We start from the raw sequence: 24,208 nt of genomic DNA, 5'->3' as shown, positions 1-24,208 counted from the left end.
AGCCAATTACCCTCTATGTTCATCCTGTCGACTCGGGGGGCAAATAATAAGTACACAAAATAAAAATCAATAACGGCTACGGTGGATTCATTAACAGTCTGCTTTATTCGTCTTCCCCTTCCAGTTTCAGGTAAAATTATGGATGCTGCTAATGTATTTCAGTCGAATCTGAAGCCCTTCCGACGTGCAGCCGGCAATTCCTGGTGTCCGTATCCGAGTAGCGCGGCACAGTTTCGGAAATACGGCTGAGAAAACAGTATTGATTATGCAGGGCTAACGGCACCGTGCCGTGAGATGAAAAATGAATGAATAAGCGTCCGCAGAAGCGCATAAATCTGGTGGATACAATAAATTAATTTTGGATGCTGGGCCTTGGGATCCATCAGCAGAATGGATCCAACCAGTTATCCGTCAATCGTAGTGGGGGGGGGGGGTGGGGTGGGGTTGCTGAGCTTGAAAATGTCGGGCAGCCCCCACAGCTGAGGTACTTGCTGGTTAGCATCGTCAGTCGTCCATCTCGTTTTAGCAATTTTGCTAACCGGTGATAGCATAGCAAGCCCTTGCTCCCCATTGCCTGCTTGTTAGGTACACAACACGACCCCCCCTCGCCATCAAAGCAAGCCCTGTGTCAAGCTAACGGGCACAGGAGGTGGCAGATGAGGGACAGGCTTTCCATGCAGCTCTGAAAAAGGCCGGGTCAGTGCTGTTTAGGCCGAGATAACAGGGTACTGCTAATTCCGTTAGCCTGTTAGCCTTTAGCCTTTGCGCCGCTAGCCAACTGAATATGGTGCACATCAGAACAGGGTTCACTTAAACAAGGGTTCACTTAAATCTACGGCATGAGCACGACATGGTCATCTGTTTATTAAGAGGGGCCTGCATGGTGTGATCCAATTGCCACAAGCCTTGGAATGCTACCGGCCACATTCCATCCTCAGATGCCCCACCCCCTGGCTGACCAGGCTCCGCCTTCCCTGCAGGCCGCTCCCTCGCCAGCCAGGTGAGGCGCGGGCTGAGCGGGCGGAGGGATGCGCCGGCCGCTGACGGTCACACAGAGAGCCCTTGTCCCTCCCCGGGGCCGACCTGTATCTCCAGACAAAGCGCCGATTCAGCGCCTCGCCCCTCTCACGGCGGGGTGGAAACTAAAGAAGGCTTCCTAGCCCTCCAACCTACTCCATGACAGGCTAATAATTCAGCTGCCTCCCCCCCCCCCCCCCCTCCACCTTCATCCGACCCGCAGGACTCAATATCTGCACCCGATGGAATGCAATCCAAAGAGTAATGTCTTATCTGTCCCATCCTGTGCCTCAAAGCGGAGCATCTCTCTTTGGCCGGGGGTGGGGGTGGGGGGTAGTCTCCCCACCCAACCTCAAAGAGTCGCTGTGTCCCAGAGCTCAGCAGAACGCATCGGCACCATGACAGATTCACGTGAGTATCTACTCCCATGGAACAAACAAGCAAACAAATCCGCCACCATATTTAACCCCCCCCCCATGACAAAAGCCACCCACAGCGCCGCATTGCGACGTTATTGTCATTTGGTGGTATAGCGCCCCCGTCGCGGCTCCGGAAGCGTTCCGGCTAAATGGACGAGATGCTAATTAAGGCATATATTAAAGGCGTAAATTAAATGTCATCAGGACAAGGATTTCCTGCGGAGAGACCCTCTCCGGCGCTGGAGCGTATTTACAGTGTTGCAGACGGGGCTGGATTTTCCACCCATGAATCGGGAGGCTGCCCCCCCCCCCCCCACCCTTCCTTGCGGGCCGAGGGTTTATTTCTGCATTAATCACCATGGCAGAGGCGAGGCAGCTCAATTTTCTGGCCCTGTTAGCGAGGCGCGACGCGCGGCGAGACTCAGAGCGGGCGAGCGGGCCCTAAGCCTTGGTTACTGCTGTAATTGAAATGCTATCCACACAGTGGGGGACAAGCGGCGGCAGATAAGGGCAGTTCCTGTGGCCAATTTAAAGAGCTTGACTTTCCCTGGGAAAGGGAGAGAAAAAAAAATAAAAAAAAATAAATAAATTTCCCCCACAGATAAGGCATGCAAACCGAGCTAATTCTCAAGACATGTCTCTCATTGTGATCCTGCAAAAATGAAAGGGGGGATGAATCGCAGCACCTACTAAAAAAAAAGAGAGAGAAAAGAAAAGAAAAAAAATCAATTGACCCTCGGGTAGCTCATCAACCAGAGTCCGATAAAACTAAACGCTTCATTAATGTCTGGCTGTCTGTAACCCTCTGATATAGCACTTGGTAAATGAATCGGCCTTGATAAATATATTAGTAAGAGCTGCATATAAAAGGCACAGGCTTCTCATCTGTGAATAACACCTCCGCTACATGGAATTAGAATGATAAAACATGGTTCCATGTAATTAAGTCTGTATAAAACCTGAAATCGGTGCAAATACCTTCCCAGAGTTTTGAAAGGAGCCTGTCAGTTCAATTAATCTGAACACTGCTCCCCGAATGTACAGAACGAAATTAAGCTAAACATAAAAGCGAGCCCGTGTTTTGATAAGTAATGCCTGTATCATCTCTTTGCTTCTGTGATCATTTTATTTAATCCGCCACCCCCAGTAATGTGTTAAGCCATCAACAAAGGGAGAGCTGGCCAGGGCGGCCATGACTTAATCCACCATATTGCAGGAGTAAAGTGCGAGGTGGGGGCGTTGGGGGGGGGGTCCTCTTTTTCCGTTTAATGTATCAAAGCAAAGGGATGTATCTCAAGCCACAGAAAGCTGCGATTTGCTGTCCAACACTTCCGTGATACATATATAAATATATATATCATATATCAAAAAAACGAGGACACCCCTACAGCCTGTATCCACTTCTCTGTATCCACCTCCAAGGGGGGGTTGGTGGAGGTGGAGCAAAGCCATATAGCCATGGGAACATGAGACGTGTCCTCTACCGGGAGGAAGCAGGCTGGCTGACAGAGATGAATCTCCTCACTCACCAGTTGTTGACTTGTAATATAGTGAGTCCCGTGTCTTGGGCGAGCTGTTTCTTCTGTTCTTCAGAAGGGTACGGGTGCTGGGGGGGGGGGGGAGGAGATAAGACCAGGGGGAAGGGCAGCATTAGCATTTCCAAATCACCAGTGGGCTCCTCCTAATGGAGATTTTTAAAAATGATTTGTGATCATTTGTGACCTTGTGTTTCACGCCCCCTCCCCCCCCCCCTCTAGGTTGGGACCTCCCACATGAACATGAGTCTGTGACACCCCTCCATGTTGCAGAGGGCCTGAGGACGGGGGGGGGTGATGGGAGCATGTACCCTATCCTGACTGGGCCCCATCATTCACCCATGCAGCCCAAAGGGGGGGAGTCACACACTGTTTTCTGTTTTTACATTTCGCACCAAAAATGGACTCATTTTGCTTCACACCTACATGGAAAACTCATGTCCCAAGCCGCCCCCCAATGCTGAGCCCACCGGGTTATTCCGGATCCCGTCATGCGGCATGCCTACAACGCGGAATACAGACGGGTTACGATGGAGTTACGTTCAAATAAACCCATCGAAAGGCAAACATATCGTAAGCCGAAAACGCATTTTAACACAGTACACCTAACATAACAAACATCACAGCCTAGCCTTTAGCCTGCCTTAAAAACACTTACATTTGCCTATAGTTGGACAAAAAAGGGCATATTTTATAATTAAATGTAAAATATCTCATGTAATTTATTGAATAATCATATCCATCGTATGATCGAAATATCGTCACACAGATCATCGTAACCCGGGGAGCATCTGGACTACAACAAAATAAACAAGCGACATTCATTTACGTTCGTTTGCCTGTTGCCGTCGAGCGTTTTGGCTGCCACTCATCTCTCCATCCCGCGACCGCAGCGCCTGGATCTACCGCGGGCCGCCTCGCCCTCGACAGTTGTACCGCACCTCATGTCAGACGTGAGAGCTCAGTAACAGATCCACAGCCCCCCCTCCCCGTGCTTCGCCAGCCCATATAATGAAAGGTCGGAAAAAGCATTTGAAGAATGTCTGCAATTAACAGGAAAATGACCCTGACACGGGACAGATAATAAGGGCAGCTGGCACGGGGGGATTATTCAGATTTGTACTTGTGTAGGCCGTGGCTTTTAATATTCCAAAATTAACAAAGGAAAACGATAACGCTTGCATACAAAGACATTTTTGATTTCCAGGCGATGACATTTCTTTGGCCAGGGAGCATCGGGTCTCCGTTCACATGCACGTGGGCGTTTGTGTGTGTGTGCGTGTGTGTGTGACACACGGGTGCCAGCGGTTCTGGTTCGTCCATAAACGCGCATGTGGGTGGGTCCCGGACCTCCTCCCGTCCTATCAGCTTTTTCTGCAAACGGCCGAGAGCCAATCGGTTTCCGGCAAGGTGAGGCAAAATGCCCGGATCGGACAGGCATTTAGCCCGCGTCGGAGCGGGCCAGAGCCTGCAGAACCTGCAGCGTCAGCCCGTTTGCTGCGGCGCCGGTGATAAATACGGAGCCCAGTGGGCTGCCTTGTCCACTGGCCACATAATGAACAGCGAGCACCAAGTGGGACATCTCATCAGGCTGGGGCGGGGGGGGGGGGGTCAAATCAACACACTCCCATCCCTCCAAGAAAAAAAATATGAAAACATTTTCAGCCCTACAATGTAAACACCAGAGTAATCTTCATCCAGTTATGAGATTTGTAACAACATGGATCCAGGTGTGAGAGCCTTTTTGAACCAGCACCCCCCCCCCCCACCCCATTATACCTGTTGGTTTATCCCTCCTTTTGCAGGTTTCCACTCCGTTATAGCTGCTCTGAAAAGGGAATTGAATTTTAAACATCTGTGCCAAATCTCAATGCTGTGTGAACACACAAAAAAAAGCCTGAGAACTATGAGCCACGAGCCCCCCCCCCCCCCAACCATCCCCGAAAATCGTTTAACCTTAAGGATGCAGAACATGTAAGCCGGCTTGTATGCAGCTGCTTACAAAATTTCCTGCCAGAGGGCATCATTACTGGATAGCCAATAGCAAACTCTCATACCCTAAACATTCACACACACACACACACACACACAACCAAGATACCAGTGCACTCACACACAGGCATGAGTACAACGGATTTGAATGGAGTCCATTTATAGACCTACAAGCACTCAGTCCCCCATCCTGACTGACCACACTATAATATAAATAGCTGACCTTCCAGGTGTAGAGATGCTGCAGACAGTGCAGGATGAAAACATGCTTTTACAGAAAATTCTAGGTGTGAGGGTGCTAAATACTTAAAGAAAATGCTCCAAGGCAGGGATGTTTGGCCAGCTGAAGATTAAACATAACAATTTTCCCACTGAGCTTCTGGCTTAAGAGGGTGCCACAAGCCGGAACACAATTCGTAATTTAAAAAAGCGTGCGAATACACACACTTGCACATACGCCCTGTGAGGAGCCACCGGTCATGTCACACAGAGAATAACCAAGCTGTCGATTACGCAGCTCTGTCAGATCACACGGCCCCCCAGGCGGACACAGGGCAGCAGCTGAGACGGGAGACGGGACGGCAAACAGAGCAGGTCATGTGACGCGGCGGAGCCCGACCCAACCCGGCTACTCGTGCTAACAAAGGCAGGGCGCTCAAAGAGAGCCGAACACACGCACTTCAACATCCCGAAACTGTGCCTCAGAGCACGGAGGACTGCAGACAGCCGACTCTGCCGGAGGCCGCGGCCAAATCACGGCTTCCCCGCGACGCCCAACCCAGCCTGGCCCGCTCGGTCCCAGACACCACACTGAGAAACTTTTCAGTTACCATTCTTTGTTTCCTTTTCATTCCCCTGCTCTAAGTGACTTGGGCCCCTTTACACTTTATGCCTTCTGCGTGTTTATGTTCCTGTCATGGAACTTGCAACTGGAATGCAAATCAAAATATATTAAGGATTAAAAACACACATTCACTAAATACAATGAACTCTGTAACATTTATCGTTATTTTGCATGACTGCCTCCAGTCTCCCTCCCCCCCCCCCCCCCCCCCAGCAACCCTGAGCAGTATATATGGATATTTTGCATAACTGAGAATGAAATATCGGCAAAAATATTACTAGCCGGATTACTACGATTTTAAAATCTCAACTTTCCTAAGACTGGTTCCTATTAGCAAATGCATTTCTTTCATATAACGAAAATGGGATTTCTCATTTTGGAACTGGGATGTGTTAAACACATTTATTACCGTCTATAACTTGCTCTCCCATTAGAAAATTACACAGCTTCATGATGCAGAGGCTCCTGTCACTCACTCCTGGCCAGAGGACTTGGCTCTTCATCCCGGCCATAGTAACACGCAGGTACCTCCACAGGCAGCTCACGGTCCATCCAGAGCAGACAGGCTCCATTAGTACAAGGACACTACCTTGGAGGTAATGGGGGTGCAGGGACGATGCCCATCCTGTTCCGAAAGCGGGCAGGGGGGCGCTGCGCCCTGGCAGGGGCCATAAATCCGACGGAGCACGCCCTCGGCGCCGAACCGACCGGGAAGCTCGATAAACGCGGCTGCTGCTCCAGCGGCCTGTGCACACATTGTTAAGCGGAAGATCCACATCCTAACGGGGAATTAATCAGCGGGGCCTCATCCGGCACGGGGGGGGCCCCAGTCGGTGGCGAAGGGCCACACCGTCCTCCCGCTCTGGGGCTCCTTACACACCTACCAGTACCTGCTGCCCCCACAGCTGCGAGCCTAAAGCGGGCCACACTGTCCTGGGGGAGCTATGGGAAAGCTGGGGGTACAGAAAGCTCATTAATCACTCTCCCAAAACACAAAGTCCCTTCTCCTTCTGACACTCCTTCTGTCTACCCAGAATGCACTGCAGCTGGCAATAGGGCGTCATGTGGTATACAATAAGACCGCGGCCCAAACCCCAAGCCGAACGTAACAACCAATCCTTACACTGACATATACATGGCTGATCTTTTCCATTTTAACACTGACACACAACTGCACCTCAATCATAGCAATCTGTGATTACTACACAGAAATACATGGATGGGACACACTCTCTACTGTCTTTCTGTTATCCCAGAGTGGTTGTCTTGCTGAAGTTGTCATTACAGATGTTGTTGTTCACCCTGTGTTTCAGGTGTCAGGCGAGAGCTAATTGAAACCTATTTTAAAGCCGGCAGGATTTGCCACAAAGCCATCCAGCCCTGACCAGCATTTATAACAAAACTATCCTAGTGGGCTACTGTCCATTAAATCCAGCTTTTTGATGCTTATGGAGGCTACAGAAAGGACACAGATGTTTACACCGTTACCTATAATTTTAATTCAGCACAAAACAGTATTTAATTAATAATAAACGCTTAACTAAAATACTTCATATTGTTCTTTGTGGTCATTTCCGACATGGTCTGTGTATGATTTCAATAAAGATACTATATTCAGCTTTCATTATACTGTCCAACTCGCTACAATTAAATACACTATCAAAATATAAACACTGCTGTTCTTCTCATTTTTCCTTTTAACTCTGAAATAACACACGGCCCAACAAAGGTCCAAGTGTTGCAGAGACAGGACGAGCCCAGCGGTGAGGAAGTCGTAATAACCGGTCCTGGTCCGGTCTCCCTGCTACCATGGAGACGCAGTAGGCTTACCCTTCATTTCCTCCGCGCTGGCCGGCAGTCTCTTCCAGAGGTCACGCATCTCGCTTTTCTTGGGATAGGAGCAGCGTGTCACCTTCCCGTCTCCGTGGGGTGGAGGCCTAAGTCTCTAAGCTCGCTTAACGTGCTTCATATATAAGTTCATAAATACGGCACGCTTAACATATCTGTCCACAGGACACGGGCCGGGATACGGCATCCAGAGGATCGATGTTTACGGGAATCCCATCCCTTCCACGACGTTTTCCCCGCTAAAACGAGCGATGAATCCGTCAGCGGGGGCAGCACTGAGCCGGCCTTTCCTGCAAACGACCTCACTGCTTTGCTTAAAGGGAATATCGGTGCTAAAACATGAAGAATGGCACTCCCCCTCGCATCTCAATTTCTTCTGTGCCTCACAGGCATCCGCACTTACGGTATCGACGGTGCGGATGGCGGATTGATCCAGGCGTCGGCCCGGCCTTTTTTCAGCCCCCTTTCCCGGACACCGCTTCTCTGTTATTAGCACGGCGCAGTTTCAGGAGTCCGCTTTATCGGTCATAACTCGCGGACAGATTAGACCGTACGCGGCGGTCGTATTCAACTCCTCCGGAGGATAAGCTGATTTTCACAACTCGAAACCACTGAGCAAGCAGTTAGAGTACTTCCGTGCTCCGCACGCGGCTTTCGGGTGCTCGGCTTCGCATACGTTAGCATATTTCCGAGCGACGACGGACTCCTGCGCCCTCAGAAATCCGGCATTACACCACGCCGTTGTTGCCAAATGACCAGGCGCCCAAAGGCCTTCAGGCTCCTGACATACTAAAAGCCAGCTGGAGGGAGATTTGAGGGTAGTGTGATTCTGGGCTTTAGGGGAGATAACAGGGAAAAGGGGGGGGGGGAGTGGCGTGGGAGGGCCCCACACATTCCTAAAGATACTCAATGCTCATCTGCCTACAGCGGATCTCTCGCTCCTTCCTGGCCCGCGGGCGTCAGGCAGCCCAGCCCAAGCAGCCTCCTCTACCACCGGCCCCACTGCGGCGCCTGGCAGAGTCAGCAAGACGCACAGGGCGGCCAGACGGGGGCTGACAGAAACCCCCACGGCCCCAAAGCAGGATCTGCACGTGTTCCAGGTCGGCCTGCGTGCGTGTCAGAGAGGAAGCCCGGAGCGTCTCCCGCCAACTGCCGCTCTCACCACTAACGACGTTTCCCCACATTCTGCCCTAAATTAGGAATCGGAGTGATCCCTCTCTTAGCTGAAGCGATTCACACGCGTGTTAGTGTACATGTGGAGGCCTGGGCTCATCCTCTCCATGCTAAACACTCAAAGACCGGGAATGTCAGCAAGTTTCCGGCGAGATTAAGCCATCCGTCTCTGCGCTACCGCACATGAGATGCGTGTTAGCGGAGATAGCAGAACCTGGCCTTGTCTCTGTGCTATCCCGTGTAAACCGGCAAGCCAAGGGCAATCCCTCCTAGTTTCCTAACGGAATAAACACGCATGTTACAATGAGGCAGGGATAGTAAATTATCCCACTGCTTGCAAATCCAACATAACATGGCTCTTAGCATGATTTAAGTAGGCTAATGTGCTTCTACACCCCCTCTAAACCAATGAATGTATTTTAGCACATCTTAAGAAGGCTAAACCTTCTTTTTTCCTTCCAGCTGAACATTTTAAGTGCGTCACCGTGAATTAGAAACCGGCAACCATCTCCCTTTTGCGTAATCCAATGTGTGAAAATCACGAAGGCTAACCCTTAGCCTGCTAACGCGAGGCGACTCTGACCCGTACCACATAACCTCAATTCACTCCGATTCAAACACGTTCACAACCCTGATCTGCATTTTCCTAGTTTAAGGAGCTGTCTACCAAGCGCACTTTCTTTCCAGGTTATAGCTAACTGAACTATATTTAGTAAAGGGCCTATAAAGTTTGCCTGTAGTTCCGTCGTTGCGCAGAAGCATTTAGCACGACGTCAGAGTGCCTCTGCTCCTTTCCCCCACAAGAACCCTTTGCAGCTCAAAGTCCTATTTTTCATGTCTCAAGAGAAACAGCGAATGTCTTTTTTTTTTTTACTCAGCAAAGTATCCTTTTGTTGTCTGAACTATTTCTCCAAAAAAATTGTTATCGGAGAAACAAACAATGCACAAAAGAGATTCAAAAATGAGACATTTGTGGGTCATTTTAGAAATTATGGAGATTCTGGGCCTTGGATTATGATCAGCGGAGGTCAGGCAATGGAGCGGGAGAGAATCTAGCGATGGGCGAAAAAGTGAGGTGTCTTCAAGAGCCTGCAAAGATCTATTTTTTAGATCCAACTGAGCTTCCATTTCAAAGATGATGTATTGCATCCTTCAAATCTGAATCGCACATGTAGTATGGCACCAGCCTAACTTTCATCTAGGGGAAACGGAACAGAAAGAACGGCAGATCTCATTATAAATGTCCCTTGCTCCATTTTAATCTCAGACTCTAGAGGAAGAGTATCTAATGCAATCGCATGGACACGCTATGGAGTGGTCTGCTGGTGCGCTTTGTGAAACGGCAGCAAATGTGTCCTATTTAGATAGCTTGCCCGTTTTACGTTTGACCTAAGACAAGGTGGAGTCATTAAACCCTAGGCTGGAACGTGACCTGAGGCTCCGAGGTTCTTGATGAGCATCTGCGTTGCTTTCAGACGCCCACAGAGGGTCCATTCGAGCGATGTAACGTGACCACAGAGCATGGGGGAGGAGGGGGGGGGGGCCCGGGACCAAGGCTTGGTGTGGACAGCTGTTCCACTGTGACCAGAAGGGCAGTTAGTGTGCAAACGCCTCCAGTAATGGAGTGGCCTTTTGTTCCATTGACTGATGGAGACAACTCTGTTCCCCTGATTCCTGACCCAGGCGTCCGACGCCAAAATAACCAGGACACAGATCTCCCCTTGGCTGCTCATCACCATACTCTTTGTACATTGTTTGTTTTAAACTCTCCTTAGAGAAGCAGGATTGTCAACAGTATGGGACGACAGAGGCCCAGAGTCCATGGGGTAAAATCAGCTCAAATTCTACCACCGAATCCAGCTACCAAAATCCTGATTCAAATCTGTCAGAACATGCCTGAGTGCAGATCAGTTTAATGGCTGCCACTGGACCATCTACTGAACATCACCAAAGCTGTTTTGAGATATTCCCCATCTGTGGGCTCTGAATAATAATAATAATAATAATAATAATAATAATAATAATAATAATAATAATAATCAGGGATGGACATAACTGACACGCAAGTATGCATTCACCTTTAAAAGCGATACATGCGAGAATCGATTATTTTATGTGCATTTGCGCTGACATGAAAACAAAATATAATGCATTTTAATCTTTATATGCTAACTCTACTTCATTTGCAGTATACAGGTTAAAATGAAAGGTATTTTCTTGTCACAGCAGCGCAAATGCACATAAAATAAGTACAAATTTGCACTTTTACAAGCAATCAATTGTCGCATTTATCGTTTTTAAAGGTGAATGCGTACTTGCGTACCAGTTATGTCCATCCGTGATGATAATAATAATAATAATAATAATAACGGGCTTTAGTAAGTAACTCCACAAATATATCAGCTGGGGTTGGAGCAACCAGAGAACCAGTCTGTTAAAGCGGATCTCTGTAACTGACGCAAATCCAGATCTAAGCAAGCCGACTGAACAGGAATTGTCTTCAGAGTACTGCAAGAAGCCGTGTGCTGATGTCTGGTGAGGGATATTGTTTAGATTATTCCATGGACCCCTAACAGCAATAAACTCAAATCTGTAGCCAGGAGACAGTGGAAGTGCCAAAAGGGACACTAAGAGTGATGGAAAACTGTAAGAGAGGGAGATTAGAGAAGAGAGAGAGAGCGAGAGAGAGAGTCAAAAGCACCTGGGATGGAAACAGCGGGGTCAGTCCCTGTCTTTGTGTGGAAGGTTGCGTGCGGTGACACAGGTCAGAGGTCAGGGGGCCCTGTAACTGGAGCCAGGCTGCAGTTAGCTCCTTCAAATAGTGGTCTAAAAAATTTGGGGGAAGGGACTGGGAATGTAGCAGGGGGGAAGATTACTATCACAGTCATTAGACATGTCTAGCGGCCACTTCGGAGTAAAGGTGAGGTCTCGCGTGCACCGAGGGATCCAGGATAACAGGCGAGTGTCCATCCTTATGTAAATCATCACCTGTACCTGCACATTCCCAGCATGCCACAGTCTGCCCTGTGGGGCACTGTCATTTCCCAGCATGCACCAGGCAGTATCATACTGCAGTACACCCATCACTGGTCAGAGAGGAAACAAGCCGTGCCTCATTGGGTGCTTATTGTATGGGTTACTACAGCCCTGAACTGCTTAGTCAGGTAACTGACGAGATTAAATAATGAGCATTATGAAGAATCATGAAAGTGTGGATTTCTCATGGTTTTTTCTCCTCTTTCTCCTTTACTGTTACAGAAGAAAATGGTTGAAATTCTTGCTGGAGGTTGTACTGAACACTAAAAATGCTTAGATAAAAATGTCATGAATATTGTTTCAAATACAAATGTGTCACTTATTTTGCAGTAATCAAACAATTAATTGCTTGTTTAATATGCATAAGAACTGTTCAACATTTAAGAATACTGTCTAAACCATTTCAGAACAGAAACCTTCATAATTACATCTTTTGTGTTAAACATAAATATTCTTACATATTAAAACACAAAGCCTGCTCATTGTGGCAAGCCAGAGCAATGAATATTCATGCAGAAATCAATATTCCCACAGCAATCAATAGTTGCAAAATTGCTATTCAAAAGCTTGTGTTATTCCCAGAGCGATTGACATTCACACTGTGATTGATCTTTGTACCACTTCACATGTGGAACTGGGTCTCTCACTATAATGATCTTCCGTTAATTAATGCTTGTTCCGGGGCCAATTGTGACACCAGCTTCCCCTACCCTGTACAGCACGGTCATTGGGCAGAAGGTGAGGCCAAGAAATTCCACAGTGAATCGGGGGGAAGGGGGGCACGACGGGACAAGGCAATGGCAGAGCGCACCCAGGGTCATGTGACCTCAAAGATAGCCCCGCCCCCCCACCTCCCATCAGGGGTGGGAGTCACCATGGGTGGCCCAGCCATGATCTACCCCAACCCAAGAAGCCATCAGTGAATTGGGCCAGCGAGGGAAGCTTTATAGCCCCCTGAAAAGGTGACACAATAAAACGCTGGAGAGGAGCCGGCTGAAAGGGGCCCGTCTTCCGACATTCCGGCACTCTCTGTCCCCTGGTCATGCCCATCTCTCCTGGCCATTCCCACTTTCCGGTGTGAGCGGAATATCAAAGAGCCGAGCTTTATGCCAGATGCGTAACGCCGTCCCAACGGGACCCTTTCAAATCCCGTACTGCCGCATGGCAACCGGTGATTAACGGCGTGTCGTATCGACAAGCCTGGCGGGGTGTCGCCAAGAGGCCCCCGCGCCTTGGCCATGGCGACGGGCGGGGAGTTTCCACGGGGGTGGGGGTCTGCCCCTGAACATTATAATGCAGCTAAGCTAACCAAATACAAACAGCACAGCAAACACACACATAGGCCCGAAGATGTCCTCTGTCCAGCCTTCCACTGCATCGTCATGGTGACGAACAAAAACTCTGAGGTGGGGGGGTGGGGATGGGGGGGGGGGGGGTCCTATTGATGAAACAGGAAGACCTGATCACCCAAGTCTTCCACAGTCCTCCTTATGTATGGAAGGCTTGAATAAAAACCTGCCACTTTCACGGACACACAGACAGACAGTGACCTCCTCAGGTCAGGAACAAGGTGGATTCCCTCTAATCACTGGCAGGAACAAACTGTGGGTCAGGTGACACACGTGGACCTTGGCAATCCCTTCACTGGGTCCTAATGACCTTCAGCTTGTGAATGCCCATTTCAAAATAGGACTTATAATTTACCCAAAGATAATCTATAGAAACAGCGTGTATGCGCTTGTAACAAATGTCTGAAAAACACTTCTGCTACTGTCGCTAAATTTTAGCAAACTGGTTCAAACCGAATGAACTGTCTTAGTTTCCCCACTGTCTCTATATGGCACCAATACTACAACTGCAGAGAGACACCTAAAAAAAGGAGTGACTAAGAACTTACTCTGTAAGAAAGGGAAGTCTTCCAAACTTGAATTTTTTTAGTCTTTTGCATTGGATTTTAAAAAGCAACATATTCTTCAAAGCTCTGTGTGTCATGCCGGCCAATATCAGCCTTCCAAATGACTTTGTTCACAAACTGCCCTTGACGACACATGGTTACTGAAGCATGCAGAGATGCACGATGCACGCACGCACACACACACACACACACACACGCGAGCGCTAGCAGGCAGATGTCACACGCAGAGCAGCGGTATGGGCCTCACAATGGCTGTGGATTAGGAGGCAGGAATAAACACAGCACAGAAAGCAGGGAGACCGTTTAGGCCGCGTAAACACAGGCTCCTTTCGGGGGCAGGGCAATTGTTTTGGGGTTAAGACAAACATCCGTTACCGGGGGAAGGGAGAGGGTTGTACAGACCCCCAACACACCCTGGAGATGGTTCTGACCCGCCGTGTCATCGCCGTGGAGACTGTCTGCACAGCCCAGTGCTGCTGCTGGTGCGACTGGCCAGGTCTATTTCTGAAAGCTGGAAAGGGGGGATCTGCCGCATTCGACTGCTGCGTTTAAGTCAATGTGGGTGACTAATTCGGCTCAAAGGATGAATGCGCATCTAAAAATAAATATGCTAATAAAAAAGATGGGGGTGCCACAGCGGGCCTGGGGAGTGAGGCTGGGATCCCCGACGCACACCCGGCCAGATCACGCCGAGCGCTCCGGGGTGAAGCATCGCACGGCAGTCTCGGTGCGATATGAATTCACAAAGCGCACCCAACCCCCCCCCCCCCCCCCCACCGACGCACAAAGGCGTCCATTCAGCGCTGGTGTCTCAGAGGTTTACGTTCGTGAAAAGATAGGCCAGGACTGAGTGGTATCTTTGTGTCTGAGTGCTTCCTGTTTTCGCTATGCGGCTGACCCTTGTCTTCAGGGGACAAACAGGGGGTGAGCGAAGGGCTCCCCGGCAGGGGGGGGGTGGTTAGGGGGGGGTGCCGAAAGGCTAATTGAGAGGACCGAGGGCTTGGCGACATTACACAGAGGGGCGAACCCCCCCCAACCCTCAGGACCCCTCAGAGGGGCGAGCCCTCCCCCCCCCCTACTTTGAAAGGCAGTGTTAATCTGTTCTAACACAGAAGTTTACCTTTGTGATAACATAATCTCCCTGGAGTATTGACAAGCTTATACCAACAATCTGGGATTTCCCCTTTTCCTACTAGGAGCGGCCGTGTGGAGGAGAAGGTAAGGAAGAGGCTTCATTCTCAGCCCTGCAGGCCCTTAAAACCACACCACCTCCACCAAAGCACCCCAGAAGAAGTTCTCTACGTATTTTTTTTTCCACGAAAGCGGGAGGGGAGATGGTAACGTACATGCCCCCCCATTATCAGTTTCCTTCCTCAGCTTCCCTGAGATTTTCTCTCATTGAATTGCAAGCCCCCATTTTGTTAAACTGAATCCAACAGTTAACAATTGCAAATGTTAGTCTGTGATTTTTTTTTCCTCTCCCTTTTTTGAAAAAGGGGTTTTGGGGGGGGTTCTTTTTTTTGGGGGGGGGGGGGAGGGTTTCTTTTGACCTTTTTCAGAATGGGCGACAAAGGACGGAGGTTGAGAACATGTGTTGGGGACCCCCACGGCTCGCGGAGAAAGCCCCGCGTTGGGGGGATGGCAGGCCGCCCCCCCCTTTTATCCATCCCCAGTTAATGAATGCGTGAATGCCAGCGAGTCGCAATTGGCCATTCAGAGGGCCGAGGTCCCCCCTGTGTCCCCCTCTGCACAAACATGTCCCGAAATGGAAAATACTTCTGCTTAACAAATTAATATGAAAAGGCGGGACGACTGCTGGCACTGCGTGTGTCCCCGTGTGTGTGCGTGACTGAGGGAGACCGAGGGGGGAGAGACAGCGGGCTGGGGGCGAGAGGGGATAATTCAATTAGTGCCCTTTTTCTCCCAAAAATAAAGGTGGGTTTAAGGGATTATTGCTTGTACGAGGTTGGTCGGGCCTTTTCACAAACAGAACAAATAAAGGTTTGAGAAAACATTTAAAAGATGGGAACTGGGTTAGGGGCTGAAAGCTGGATTTCCATGAATTAAAAATGCCGCTAACCACAGGCTACGGGGCTCTGTGACCCTTTCAATGCAATCTTAAAAACAATCGCGCACAAAACAGGAGCGAGGGCCACGAATCTGTCCCTGAATCACCCTTTTCATTCGGCTGCGAGCCTTGGAACAGGGAGGGTGGGATCGGGGGGGGGGGGGGGGTCATTGGTGGAGAAGGAAGCCTAATGGTCACCCATGAAAGGTAGGGGGTCCCTTTTTGGGGGGAGACCGGCATTAAGCAGACTGACAGAGGCGTGGGCACTGAAACGCGCCACGGTCCCTGAAAGTCTCTGCTCGCCGCAGCCATCCACTAGAAAGCAGAGGACGGAGAGGGGACGACCCCCCCCCCTCCGAAAAGGTGTGAGAATTGCCACCAGAGGTGATGCGGCAGAGAACAGCTGTGAAGTCATTTGGATAATGGGGGGTGTAATAAGCACCTTGCGGGGCCCCCCCACGGGATCAGGAGGGCGCCAATAATGGGGTACGCCGAAGCAGGGCTGGGCGATTAGGTCCGAGTGTCCTAATCCTACTGGAGGACGACCAGACCCACTGGGATAACTGGGATAAAGGGAACACTGGATGGGTGTGATCTTACCAAATCGCCTCACCCCCCCAAGATGTACACACACCTGCTTGGTGCCACACCGCTGTCCCTCACCACAGCACGGACGCCATTAATCTCAATTAGTCAACGATCTAATCACAGGTGTGTGCCGTCCAATGAGCCTCGCGGTGCGCCTGCTTCAGAGGTGCAGGACCAGACGGGGCTGCCTGGGCCATCAAAACCCCCGAAAGTCATTCAGAATCATCTTACAGATAAAGAGGCTCGCCTGCTCCAGCACAGTGACAAGCCTTCCAATGCATGCTCTTTATAAATGTAGCATGCAGACGTATGTGCTGGGGGTGTGACACCTAGTGACTCAGATGCTGCAGGCAAACAGAACCACACAAACGCAGACCTCTCTCTCTGTCACACACACACATACACACAGGTTTGCAGTTATATCTTTGTGGGGACTCTCCATTCATTCCTCTAATCCCTACATGACGACCTTAACCCCTATCCAGCCCAAACCTTAAACATAAGTAACCAAACAAAATACGAGACTTTTGGCATTTTTAGTTTTCTGACTACATTCACAGGTCTTTGTAGGGGCCTGAAAAATGGTCCCCATAACTTCAAAAAACATCTGGTCCCCACGATGTAATATCAGCCTAATGCACACACAGACACACACGCCAACAGGACAGGAAATGTCCTCAGCTGCAGTTCTCCAAGGCGCCATCAGCACGCCAAAGCAGAGCGTGAGCATCAGCACGGGGAGGGGGGGGGGCTGTTTGGGAGGGGGCACTCTCTTTGAACTGCGGCGGCCCTGGGACAGACCAGGCCAGACTGCTGGTCTCTCAGCCGTGGCTGTGGGGCAGAAACACAACAAGCGGCCCAGAAGTATGTGTGGCATGCAGATGGAGAGACCGCAACCTGAACGGGCTCTGTGTTCTGCGGATGGGCATGGTGGTCACGGGGCGGGGGGGGGGGATGCCGGCGATATGAGCGGGATGGTGGCCCGGCTGATCATGGGGAGGCATCAGCAAACACATAGCTGGGGAGGGGGTCGCCTGACCGGGTCGCGTCAGCCGCTGACAGGCGAGGGGAGGCTGATTGGCGGGTTTGTTTGCCGATGAGGAGGAGCGACAGGAGGAAGATGGAGCTGGGCCTTACTGTGAGGTGCTGGAAGAGCCATGCCCGCATGATGTTGGTGGCCACCTTGGGGAAGATGCCTCGCTTCTTCTGTCGCTTCTTGTCCTTGTCAGGGTCATCCTCGTCACCTGTCCCCGGGGAAGCCACACTGTTGTCCAAGCCGTCTCCTGGGAACAACAGGGGGGTCGTTTAGGCTGTGACATAACCTCCTCATCACCTCGTCTCCCCACCCCTTCATGACCCAAAATGTCAAACAGAACAGCGGGATTTGTTTCGACAGGGCAGCGCGGCGCAAAGCTTCCGGAAACTTCTTGCCCCACAAGTGGGGCCGAAGGCAGGGTTCTGGGGGCGAGCTGCGCGCTCAGCTCAGCACACTGTGTTGGGGCCGCGCCGGTAATTCCATTACGGCGGCTGGGCTCATGCAGGAGAAACCATTGTGAAAGCGGGGGGCACCCTGGGAAAAAAATCAAACATGCGCGGAGTGCAGAAATCAAACCCACAGAGGGAGAAAGGAAAGCCAAGGTCAGGCAGGGCCGCCAGGTCGCCGTACTTTTATTACGATCCCAGAACTGCAGAGTAATCCCCCAGCCATCACCGCCACATGCCCTCACCCCCCCCCCACTGTAATCAAGGCCCCTCCCCCAGCCCTAACATTTGCATGCCAGGCTCCCCGCCTCTGCGTCCATCATTGTTTGGTTCGGCGGGGCAGTCGGCGCACATCAAGGCAGGATGTAGCCTTTAAAGCCCAGTTTCCGCCCCTGTTCCCCTCTCTTTTCTGGGCTTTTCGCCGCCATTAATTGTGCATTAGGAGAAATGATTTACTTTTAACAATCATAGTTACTTTTCTCGCCCTCAGGGCAAGAATGCCTTGAAAGCCTGCCTTCGGGGCATCTAAATTATGTATCTGAAAAAACTCCCGCTCTTGGGCACAGAAGGACCCCTACTTTCTGAAGACTCACACTAGCACGTCTCTCTTTTTTTGGGGAGACATCAATCAGGGGCACCTATACAAGCCATATTCACGCATAAATATTTGAACTAATGACTTTGAAAGGGGGGGGAAGTTGAAAGACCCAACTGGTGACATATTCAAATGCCAGAGACAAGGACGCTGGCCTGGCTTCTTCCCAACCCCCCCAGCCCCTTTTTTTATCATTCGTTGCCCCCCCCCCACCCCATCTCTCCCTCACTTCCATACTGTGATTTTTTTTTCCCTTCCACATTAGCATGGAGCCACACCAAAGAGGAACGAGGGAGCGGACAGAGAAGTTTGCGCTCCCAGCCGGAGTTGGAGAAACTGGGGGTGGGGGGGGGGGTCCTCACAAGGACTTCTGGGAATAGGGACAGAGCCTGAGTTTTGTAATTCTAGAGCAGACATTCATTAGCAGCAAATGCCATAAATCCCTCAGTAAGTAAAACCCTTGTCTGCGAAAGCCTACAATAATAAACGGAGGCCGGACCGGGCCGACAGACCCTGGCATAGCTTCCTGACAGGCCCGACCCACACTGGGCGCTAATTCCTCTGTTTACCTTCAACCTAAAGTAGAATAACAGCGGAATGGACCTCAACGATAACAATAACGGCACGAACTGCAGTAAAACAGACAACGGGCTCAGTCTCAGAACCGGGGGAACACCTCCACAGTGGAACCGAAAAGCATGCCACGTAGAACGCGACCATATCGACAATGGTCCAGGCCTTGGAACGCCTCCGCAGAAAGGTTACAGAACCAAAAAGGCCGGCAACTAGAACACGACCATACTGACAAAGGGCCGAGCCTCGGAATGTGTCCACAGAGAGATTACAGAACCAAAAAGACCGGTGAGTAGAACATGTCAATACCAACAAAGGGCCGAGCCTCAAAATGCCTCCACAGAGAGATTACAGAACCGAAAAGGCAGATGAGGAGAACACGACGATATCCACAATGGGGCGAGTGTCGGAATGCATTCCACAGAGGTCATAGAACCGAAAAGGATGGTGAGTAGAACGCGACCTTACTGACAATGGTCCAGGCATTGGAACGCCTCCGTAGAAAGGTTACAAAACCAAAAAGGCCAGCGAGTAGAACGTGACCATATCCACAATGGGCTGAACCTTGGAATGCCTCCACAGAGAGGTCACGGAACCGAAAAGGCCGGCGAGTAGAACGTGACCATACCGACAATGGGCTGGGCCTCGGAACGCCTCCACAGAGAGGTTACGGAACCAAAATGGCCGGCGAGAAGAACGTGACCATATCAACAATGGGCTGGGCCTCGGAACGCCTCCACAGAGAGCTTATGGAACCCAAAAGGCGGCCGCGTAGAGAGTAACGATGGTGGTGACGCAAACATGGCAGGATTCCGACACCTGAGCAAAGCACGAGATAACAAAAAAGTGAGAGCGGGCCGCGGCAGACAGCGGTGGTTACGGCTCCATTAGGGAGGCGATAACAATGTGCCACAGCGACGATTATCTGCAGAAATGGCTCTCCAGGATGACAGCAAAATCAGCGCAAGCCCCGGCGACAGAGAGGACTCAGCCTCGGCCTCCACAGTAACACCAACAGGATCGGGGCCGTTAAACACTGCTGGGCTGGATGCTACCGGCAATGCGCCCCCATTCTCAGGGCCCGACTGGGGCCCCCAGCCACAGTGAGGGAGGAGGCTGTGGCCCAAAGCTGACAGATTAATATTATTGATGTTTCCATTTTCAACGCAACATAATAGCCCCCCCTCCCACAAACGACCTCTCGTATTCGTGGCTTGACAAGTCACTCGGTGATCCCCACACGCCGGCCCTCCGGCGTCCCTATGACACATGTGGGCGCACGCTCACTCTGGGGGTGCATGCACGCATGCACACCAAGCCACCGTGATTTGGGGGCGGGGGGGGGGGGGGGGGGTTACGAGAATGACATTGCTAAAAGGGTCAGATTGGAAGGACAGAGAGAGAGAAGGGGAAGTGGAGACAGAAAGCTGGAACAAAGAACTCATTACATGTGTGGAGCGCTGGTGATCCACCCCCCCCCCCCCCACCCGTACACTGCCCCCCCACCCCCCTGGCCCTCTCCTTTCTTCTGCTCCAGAGAGGGACTGCCGCAGGGCAGACCGTCCCGAACATTAATGGCTTCTGACGGTTCCCTGGCAACTCTGCCGCTGCAGCCGGCACGAATGTGCACTCTGGAGCTCGGCCTAGGGGAGGCGTCCCGTCGCCGGGCCCATGTGACACAGCTTCGGACCGGCTAAGGGGCGGGGGGGTGGGGGCAGTCGGGGAGGGCCTGGGGGAGGCCGGGGGGCTGGAGTATAGCTCGAGGCACTTTGGGAAAACAGCGCCCTCGGAGATGAAAATAATTTGGTGGGCCCCTCCCCGGTGAGGGCCTGGGAGGGGGGGGGAAATGAGAACACACGCATGTTGTTATGTGGACAGCGGGGACAACAGCAGTCAAGAGAAATTACACACCCCCCAGAAAAAAAGGCCACGCCGGTCGGGGATGGGGAATGGAGGGGGGGGGGGGGGGAGAGAAGAACCGGGAATGAAAAGGCAGAATATCAAACAATCCGGCTGGGACAGTGTTTAAGGCAACGGCTCTTGACTGGGGTGGGGGGGGGGGGCACACCACCGTCTCTGGGAGGCCCCTGAGGAGATGCCAGCCACGTAAATAATAATAATCTCATGCGGCTGGTTATGAAAAATACATTTGGATACTTATCCATCTCCAATTAAGCGCTGAGGCCAGCGTGTACACAGTGAGACCGGCCCGAATCTGCATTTCAGAAAAGAGTCATGGTGATGATGTCACCATCCATTCAGCGTGAGGGCTCTGCTGGCATGGACGTGGGGGGGGGGGCGTGGGGTCCTTTCCGCAGCGTAAAGACGCACTGGGGCAGAGCCCTTGGGCTTACGGGTTGAGGGGGGATTCGCTCAATGCAGACGAAGGGGTTCACCACAGGGAGGTGTGGTGGTGATGAGACAAGCGGAAGTTTCAGCTCACATGGGCCTTGGGTTTCATGTGAGGCAGAGTGGAGGTGGAGAGAGAGCAATTAAACTACAGTACCCATAATCCCTGTGTTCAGCAGGCCACCCCAGTAACAAGGCCTTCAGCCCTTCCTGGAGAAAAGTGATGCAATATTTTGCAAGGATAAACAGTAGCAGACGCATGTGATACATGCGATGAAACTGTAAGAAATAAAATTATAAAGTAACCTTCTGTATGCAGTCCTGCCCTGATTTGCTTTGGTAGGGCGGGAGTGCAGCATGGTGGAGATGTCCCCCCCCCAAGGCCAGTGAGCTGGAGAGCTACAGAGCGAGCCCGGCAGGGATTCTGGGGTGGGGGGGAGCAGGTTCGGTTGGGGCAAAGAGAGGACAGGACCTCCTGAGCAGGCCACCCCGCTGGGCCCAGTGAAAAGGAGCAGGACGGAGGGTAGGGGGGAGGGGGCTGCCGCTTTCAGGCGGCGTAAGCGGCGTTTAGCGCCTTAAGCCCCCAAAAGGCCCTGGATTCCACCAGGGGCGAAACGCCTTTGTGGGGGCCTCCTCTATTTACACAGGACTTAGCACGCGGCCATTGCCGGCGCTGTGGGGGCGTGTCACCGCTCGGAAACACCCCCTCTGGCCCAAGGCAGGGCTGGCGCAGGATTGGCTGGGTGAGTGGGCGGAGGGGGCGTGGCCTGCCGAGCGTGTGCCCCTCGGGCCGATGCTTCCAGCCGCCCCTGGGAAATGGGGGGGGGGGGGCTCGTCTGCAGGCACGGCGGGGGCGGGGTCCGGCAACAGGCACCCAGCAACAGGTCCGCCCCGTCGCCAAGGACACCAAGGGGGGCGCTGTGCTCGCACCACTCCCCTCTAAAGAGACGCTGGGTCTGTGTATGTCCAGCAGTCATGTGCACCAATTTCAGCCCCCACCACACCCCATGCAGACAGACGGAGAAAGAGTGTACTGCCTGACACACAACAGCGTGATGCTCCCCCCCAAAACACCACCTGTTTCATAGCACCATCCCAGCCTGTGACCCCCCCCCAGACACACACACACACACACACACACTACAAAGCCAGGAGATTCAGCAGGTGAACAATTAGCTTCTAGCCGCACTTCTGAACCATTCAGGCAGAAGAGCTACCCTCAGGGTGGTCAGCTGAATAATAATAATAATAATAATAATAATAATAATAATAATAATAATAATAAAAAAGACATACTTTGTTTGTGAGCAAATACCTCTGTGTAACAGCGTCTTGCTGGAAGGCGTAACAGCGTAACACTAAGTGGCCCTTTAATGTACAGCGGGGGGGTGTAATTAGATGCATGTGGGAGTCTGAGCTGCAGCAAAGTCCAGGGCTGGGGGGGCACCCAGAGCTCAAACCCCCCCCCCCCCAAAGGAGAAGCTATCTCTCTGTCATCCCAGGAATGCTGAAGATAAGCTGACCAATAAGAGCAAGGTGTGTGTGTGTGTGTCCGTGCGTGTGTGTGTGTGTCCGTGCGTGTGTGTGTGTCCGTGTGTCTGTGTGTGTGTGTGCGCGTGTCCATGCGTGTGTGTGTGTCCGTGTGTCTGTGTGTGTGTGTGTGTCCGTGTGTCTGTGTGTGTGTGCGTGTGCGTGCGTGTGTGTGTGTTTTAGCATTTGGGGTGTGGGGGTTGGTTGGAATCTGGGCTGGCCCTCACTTTTAACCCCAAACTAAAATCAGTGCTAACCCCCTGCCCCCACCCGAGCCCCCTCCCTCCCCTGGGTCACAGAAAAGATCCGCTGGAGGGGACAGCGGGGGCCCCCGCTCTATGTGATAATCATCTGCCAATACACCTGAAGGTCCACAGTGCCTCTGTCAGCAGCACCATCAAAGGCTCTGGGCTGGGTAATTACATGTGTAATTAACCTGATACCTGTAACAACAATTATCTCATTAAATCATAAACAGGGCCTCTGAGAGGCACACAATGTGCGCTCCCGGCCTCTCTGATTGCTCTGAAGCGTTTTTCCGCCCCCCCCCCTTTCTCGTTACCCTGCTAATCACTCCATGATGATCGTTTTGCAAGTCACTAATGTGAAGAGCTGGCCCTCGCATTCGACCCCCACCCTAAGGATCACTTCATTAAAATAATTAATACCTGCCCAGTGTTTTTTTTATTTTATTTTCTCTTAAATGTTTCTAAAAACTCAAGATGGCGGTAGGCACATTGGCCTGAACATAACAGTCTCATTCAAGAACAAGACTAAGGAAATAATCGACTATCAAAGTGACAAAGTCGAATTAAATCACAGCACACAACATAAGTTACTGCAAAGAGCGCCACTGATTCCGGCTTGAGTCGGTTTTCATAATCATGTTTCAGTTGGTCTCACCCTCGATGTGTGAGACCCGTTACGCTGCCTGTGGCAGACAGACGAGGTAGAGGAAGGTGGATACGCAGCTGTCTGAGGGGAACAGCAGCTGCTGTGGACATTGGTGGACAGGTCAGAGATACAGAGATGGGCAGTCACAGGAATACACACAATTATCAATCATGGAGCCAAATCAAACCACTCAGTTTCTGATAGATAAGGAACCATCCAATATCTCGTCTTCCTCTACAGATGTCATGGGGGCACTTTGAAATGGCGTCAAAGCATAAATTTTTGCAACACTCCTATTAAAACGACGATCCTCCCACCAAAACAGGACCCCCCCCCCCCCCCCCAAATAA

The 24,208-nt window shown here is 51.3% G+C and overlaps 1 protein-coding gene across 3 annotated transcripts in view; it reads right to left on the bottom strand.

Annotated features, from left to right (window-relative positions):
- LOC111841763 (homeobox protein Meis2) overlaps window positions 1-24,208 on the bottom strand; it is a 59,790-nt gene that overhangs the window by 14,067 nt on the left and 21,515 nt on the right. For all 3 annotated transcript variants that reach the window (XM_023807740.2, XM_023807742.2, XM_023807741.2), the window contains exons 8-9: window positions 17,573-17,718; window positions 2,966-3,042 (exon numbers count right to left, since the gene is read on the bottom strand). In XM_023807740.2, the coding sequence (XP_023663508.1) occupies window positions 2,966-3,042; window positions 17,573-17,718 (223 nt within the window). The remainder of the gene's footprint in view (window positions 1-2,965; window positions 3,043-17,572; window positions 17,719-24,208) is intronic.

Source organism: Paramormyrops kingsleyae, chromosome 19 (genome assembly GCF_048594095.1).
Source record: "Paramormyrops kingsleyae isolate MSU_618 chromosome 19, PKINGS_0.4, whole genome shotgun sequence".
Taxonomy (NCBI): Eukaryota; Metazoa; Chordata; class Actinopteri; order Osteoglossiformes; family Mormyridae; genus Paramormyrops; species Paramormyrops kingsleyae.
This window is presented reverse-complemented; position numbering and strand designations above follow the sequence as displayed.